The sequence below is a fragment of the Vitis riparia genome, chromosome 16 (assembly GCF_004353265.1).
Source record: "Vitis riparia cultivar Riparia Gloire de Montpellier isolate 1030 chromosome 16, EGFV_Vit.rip_1.0, whole genome shotgun sequence".
NCBI classification, from domain to species: domain Eukaryota; kingdom Viridiplantae; phylum Streptophyta; class Magnoliopsida; order Vitales; family Vitaceae; genus Vitis; species Vitis riparia.
The window spans coordinates 6,901,152-6,907,975 of NC_048446.1; the positions used below are offsets into that span (position 1 = coordinate 6,901,152).

General features: G+C 29.7%; 1 protein-coding gene across 1 annotated transcript; it reads right to left on the reverse strand.

The window, feature by feature from the left end:
- Positions 1-6,054: 6,054 nt before the first annotated feature.
- Positions 6,055-6,385, reverse strand: LOC117933198 (malate dehydrogenase, cytoplasmic-like). Its single transcript, XM_034854593.1, has 2 exons — positions 6,275-6,385; positions 6,055-6,219 (listed from the first exon to the last, which is right to left on the reverse strand). The coding sequence occupies exons 1-2, from the start codon at positions 6,383-6,385 to the stop codon at positions 6,055-6,057; spliced, it is 276 nt and encodes a 91-aa protein (XP_034710484.1).
- Between the last annotated feature and the right edge of the window lie 439 nt (positions 6,386-6,824).

The window sequence follows — 6,824 nt, forward strand, 5'->3', positions numbered from 1 at the left end:
GAGAGAGTGGAGTTGAGAAACCGGGTGGGGTTTGTCTGTATGTGCTTTACTTGTGGAGGCTCCATCAGACATAGTTGAGTTGTTTCTAGGACATTTCTTCCTACGTCTATCGGTCTATGTCAATTGGAAAGTTATTCATATTTATTTGTATAAATTTTATTGATTGCTAATTATTATTTATTATCAATCCAAAGTGATAAAAATGATGGTAAAAATAAAAATATTATCGGTGCTTTTCAATCCTTATTAGAGTTTATTTTACATTCATCAAGATCAGCAATTTCTTATCCAAATATGTTTGTGGCACAATTTGAAATTTTATAATAAGACCTTTTTCTTTTTTAAATATTACCTAAGTTTAAACATATATAATATGATACTTTTTTTTTAATAAAAATGAGGTTGAATTGGACTTGAGTTGAGTAGAGAGTTTGAATTGGGTTGAATTCGGATTGATTATTTATTTCTTAATTCAGGTTAGTCATCAACCCAATGAACCTGTCTAAGTTGCAACCCTAGTTAGAAAGGAATGATCTTTGAACATAAAATACAAATATACATTTCAACAACATTAGCTAAATTTATAGCTCAAATCTTATTAAAATACAAAAAAAAAAAAAGATTTTGGGATGAATTTACATGTTAAACTCTTATTTTGTTATATTCAACTTCAAAAACTCTATGCCTATTTGGTTATGTTTTTTTTATACTTGTTTTTAATTTTTTTTTTAAAATTAAAGAACAAAATATAGGTTTGTAGTATTTTATGAAAACAATGGTGTTTGACATCTTGTTTATAGAAATACTTTTATAATAGCAACAAAATAAAATAAAAACTTATTTAGACAAGTTTTTTTTAAAAAATAATTTTTCTATTTTGATTTAATGAAGACATTTTACTATAATAAAATCGAGAGTTTTGGTGGATGTAAACTTATTATTATATGGAAAAATCACCATAGATTGTACTTTTATTTGTTTCCTTCCCCATATCAAATAATTTTTCTGCCCTAACATAAATTAAGCATCACCAAATCCCAAGAAAAACTTGAACTAGGGAGATCAACTTTTGATTGGTATAAGATAGTTTTGGCTCTATGTATGTGCAATGGCCAAAGCATGGGTTGCATATGTAGTAACAATATTTCAAAATATTGAAATTTGATTGATTCTTTTATATTTTCTCTCAAAAGATTGTACTAAGATGTTGACCTCTAGCTTGTCATTTATTAATTGCTTCTAAAAAAAGTTTATTTGATATATAAATTTTCATCAATGTTAATTAAGTTATAACATCACACTTGATTGAACATGACAACATGCAACATAGAGAAAAAAACAAAGAAATGGGACGGGAATGATTTCTTCTTTGATGGTTGTATATATAAGTGGAAAAAATTATCAAATATGATGGTTTTTGAGACCTCAACCATTTATAAAAACAGAAATTTATTTTTTATTTTTTATTTATAACCGTGGATGTCCGGGTCAATTTACGTGCACCTCGACTAATCCTATGGGACCCTGAAGTTAACGACCGGGTAAACCTCCAGTGGCCTTGAGGGGACTCGAATTGATGACCATTAGGGAGCAAATCCAAGACTGGACCAATTGAACTACCCCTCAAAGTTATAAAAGTAGGAATATTTGCACAAGTTAGTGTGGGGATTTTCAATATAGGGTTAGTGAGACTGTCAAACACTACCCTGATTGTTAGTGAGGGCATCTACATGATTATAGGGTTTCTCAATTACTACCATCTACTAGAAAGGCAAAAGTGTACAAGCAATAAGGGAGGAGAGGGAAAGTAGGACTGCAAATACTATCTAAAGGTTGGGCTGGGATGGGATGGAATGGAATTTCAGCTTCAATCCAAGCTGGACCATATGGGTCAAAACTCAACCTAAGCATCCTCCTTAATTTGCTGGCTAAGAGAGCTTTGCAAATCATGGAAAGTAATAAGAAAATTTCTTCCAACAATATAGCCCAATTCGTCCAATGATTCAATAAGTCATCATAAATTTCTCTAAGACAAGCAAGAGAAGATGACATCGCCTAAGCTATTAGCACTTCAAAAATTTATCTCCTTAGAAAGCAAAATATCTCCTACCATTTCTCCTGACCATAGCATAGGGCTATGTAAAAAACTTTTTTCTTCCTAAATCATCTCAAATGGATCTTGAGACTACTAAAACTTACAGAGTAGAAGTATGTCATTTGGGTGTCTTTAAGATGATAAGTCAGTTCTATATCAAGCATCTCCTTGATGCTTCTCCTCTTGACATTGCACTTTAGAATATTTATTATAAAGGCTTTGAATTGCGCAAAAGTATAAATGAAAAAAGAAATATGACTTGGATGGATGAAATGAACAACTTTTTTATAAGATTCATAAAGGATAAAAGATAGGAGTTTTTACTTAGCTTACGCAAAAGTAGCTTGGAAAATTGGTGAAAATTTTTACACGAGTTGTAACTTTGAGCATCTAAAAATTACTCAAGATATAATTTTTTTTCTTTTTTATATAACTTTAATATTTATTTTCCTTTGATTTCTTTATCATGATGGGATTAATGATAAACAAGTGGAGAGGAATTAGGATAGTGGTCATCTAAGATTGTTCTTGAATGGAGAATTTACAAGTACACTACGTGTTTGATAATTTACTTAATGACTTCGTTTTTTACTTAATAACTTAAATCATTAAGTAGGTTGAGTATGTTTGGTAAAATAACTTAGTATCACAACTTAAAATTAAAAATAATATTTAAGTATTAAATCAATATTAGTTAACTTATTCTTAATCTCTAATTTGTTTGACCTATTTGTCCATATTAGTAAAAATATATTTAAAAATTATGATTCCACACGTATAACTCGTTTCTTATAATAAACATTTTATTTTTTTTTTATACATGTACAATACTTTTAAATATGGATATTTTATAAATAAATTTATAATTTAAAATTAATGAAAATAAATATCAATTAAAATCAATGAGTATTATTGTTAATTAAAATTAACAAGGGTAAATGTATTGATTTAATGATTTAGAATAAATTTTAAGTTAATTTTACCAAATAATTTTAATACTTAAAGTAAAAAATAAGTGATAAGTTTTAAGTCAACAACTTAAAAGTTAATTTAACTTAAAGACTATTTAAGTCATTAAATAATGAGTATTAAGTTTTATCAAACATCCATTGAATTTGTTATTTAAACTTATTCGAAAAAGTTAGGAGGAATAAGGAAAATACAAAGAAAATCTGTTTTAAAATGAAAAATCACAAACTCATTTGTCTACTTTCCAACTAATATGACAAAAATATTTGAAAAATCTACAAAATCTTTTATTAATTAGTTTTACAAGAATAAGGAAAATCTATGTTGTAGGTTATTTTTTATATTGATTTTGTCTTCTTTGGTTTTTCCTCCAAACACCAAACAAAGGAAAATGATTCTTTTCTCGCTTAACTTTTCTATAAACAACTAAACAAGAAAAAAGTTTATACTTTTTTTTGCTTAGGTTATTGTGGACCCCGCATTTCGGCTCATGCGTTTCCCATTCGATGGCGAGCTCGATTTTTATTTTGAAAAAATGATTTTATTGATTAAGAAAAATGACTTGGAGTCGCCACTTATTTTTGTTTTATTTTTAAAAGGGTAAACAAAATAAGAAAGAAAAAACCCTAAGTGTGACTCCTTATTTTGGAAAAGGCAGTCTGTGAAAAACCGGATTGGGCTCAAGGGTCAAGTTATTTATCGGGAAGGTACGGTACGAACCGTAGCACCCTTCTAAGTCCCTAAAGTCAGGTCTCTACTAATAAAATGAAGCAATCATGGCAATTGATGAGGAAATCAATGAATACTCAGAGTGATCATGCACACGTGAGAATCTAAACATGCATACCGAAAATGACCAGAGCGGATGTGGATGCGTACCTGGGCAGTGATCCATGAAGCGCTATCAAGAAGTGAGGTTAGTGCACAATTAAAGAATAATTGCATGTATGTCAGAGAGTAGGGTAAATCAATCATGTATGATAATCAAAGCAAGCGATCAATCAATCAATCATAAAGTCACCCATGTTGGGCCCCCACCAAAGCCCATTTATTTAGCATGACTTAATGTCATAGATTCCATTATTCTAGAATTATGAAAAATTCGTTCACGCTTATTAAAATCAAGAGGAGCGGAAGATCGTTTGAAAACCAGAGCGGAATTAAAACTATTTGAGAGAAAATTAGACTTTTGAAATTTAATTAAAAAATTGGAATCTCAAATATCACTAGAAAATTTAGAGTTTTGGAGTTCATTTGAAGATAAGACTTTTAGAAACTAAATGTGAGAATGAGAATTTTTAGAAATTAAATTTGAACGAGATTGGAAACTTGAAAACGATTTGAGAGTTCGGGATTTTAAATGAGGGGATGAGTGGATGAGTGAATAAGTAAAATAAATAGAATAACAGCGATGGTGAAATAATAAAGATTAGATAAATAATTGCGAAAAATGGATTTTTAGAGACTTGAAGATGTGAATTTAGAGTTTAAAACTTAAGAATTTATTTGGAGATGAGATCTTTGGTATATGAATAACTGAATAAGTAAGTGGATGGGATAACATTAATAACGAGAATAATCATCGAACGGCGATATTTGGACGGTGGAGCTTTTGAGGTTGGAAATTAGATTTGGAAGTCGGGTTCTGAAGAATTGAACTTTAATGGTTGGAATAAATAAATAAATATGGAATAATAATGCTAATTAACGGAAATAATATTTAAACGAACAAAAAAAATGAATAATGGAATTTTTGGGATTGAAAATTAAATTAGGACGTTAGATTTTTGAAGAATTGGACTTTAATGATCGAAATAATAAATAAATATGGGGTAATAATACTAATTAACGAAAGCAATATTTAAACGAGTAAAAATGAATAGTGGAATTTTTGCGATTGAAAATTAAATTAGGGCATTAGATTTTGAAGAATTGGACTTTAATGATCGAAATAATAAAGAAATATGGGTTAATAATACTAATTAACGAAAATAATATTTAAACGAGTAAAAATGAATAGTGGAATTTTTGTGATTGAAAATTAAATTAGGACGTTAGATTTTGAAGAATTGAACTTTAATGATCGAAATAATAAATAATTATGGGGTAATAATACTAACTAACGAAAACGATATTTAAATGAGTAAAAATGAATGGTGGAATTTTTGGGATTGAAAATTGAATTAGGACATTAGAGTTTTGAAGAATTGGACTTTAATGATCGAAATAATAGAGAAATATGGGTTAATAATACTAATTAACAGAAACAATATTTAAACGAGTAAAAATGAATGGTGGAATTTTTGATATTGAATATTAAATTAGGACGTTAGATTTTTGAAGAATTGGACTTTAATGATCGAAATAATAAAGAAATATGGGTTAATAATACTAATTAACGAAAACAATATTTAAACGAGTAAAAATGAATAGTGGAATTTTTGCGATTGAAAATTAAATTAGGACGTTAGATTTTGAAGAATTGGACTTTAATGATCGAAATAATAAATAAATATGGGATAATAATACTAACTAACGAAAACGATATTTAAATGAGTAAAAATGAATGGTGGAATTTTTGGGATTGAAAATTGAATTAGAACGTTAGATTTTTGAAGAATTGGACTTGAATGATTAGAATTTTCAAATGAAATAATTAAATAAATATAGAATAATAATAATAATAATAATAATAATAATAATGACTAAATAAACAAGTGTGAAAAATTAGAATTGGGGATTAGAATTTGAAATCCGGAACTTGAGGAATTATTTAAATGGGTACTAGAAACACATCTAATAATAAGTAAATAAATAAAACTCATGTCTCATAAGCTAACACTTGGACCATCAAGTGGCCTGGGTTGTTTTTTTTTTTTATTGCTACCCTAAGAACATTCCCTTGGCTTGCACGTGGCCATTGACTCTTTTTAATAAATTAAATAATATTTCCCCTCCACATTTTCCTCCATGCTTGTGCACCTCAATGTTCAGACTTTCAAACAACTAATGCTTTTCTCAGGAATTGATGGTGCAAATTCCTTCAGGATTAAGGCAATTTGTATTTGCCGGGTTAGCAACAACCAGCCAACAACCATGACAGCAACATTGTCCACAGTGCATGCCTCAACAACATCGGTTATAGCAACAACACCCTTAAGAAAGTAGAAAATCAACATCCATCAATTCCATTCTGACCCCATTTAAGACCTTTGCAGTAGGAGGGATATCTAGCATGTACAGAATCATAGGCTGATCAGCACCCAACCTCCATCTCCTAGCAATCATGGGAGCCTCACTACTGCCAGTTCCTCCACCCATTCCGACAGCAACTAAAACCAGACCAATAACTTGAACCCTAGACTTCCCCGGTCCGTCAAATCCAGAAACCACTTGAAGTTAGAAACATTTTCTACCATCATCCCAAGAGCTTTTAGGTAGTTTACAAAATAATGGTCGGTATTTTTCAAAATCAAAAAGAAAAGAAAAGAAAGACTCAAGAAACAGGGCACGCCCAGAGTTCATTGATCAAGACTCCATCTCATGATACACTCAATGGGTTTAAAAAGGTGAGACAAGCTGGGAGTCGGGGCATGATTAATCAAACATCAATCTCAAAAACAACCCATACATCAGTTATTGACAGGAGAAAACAAAGAAAGCAGAAAAGAACCAAAACAGAGCAATTACAAAAACGAACCCAAATTCAGCAAATCTCAATCCACAACCAAGAAAACTAACAATGCCTAAGTAGCCAGAG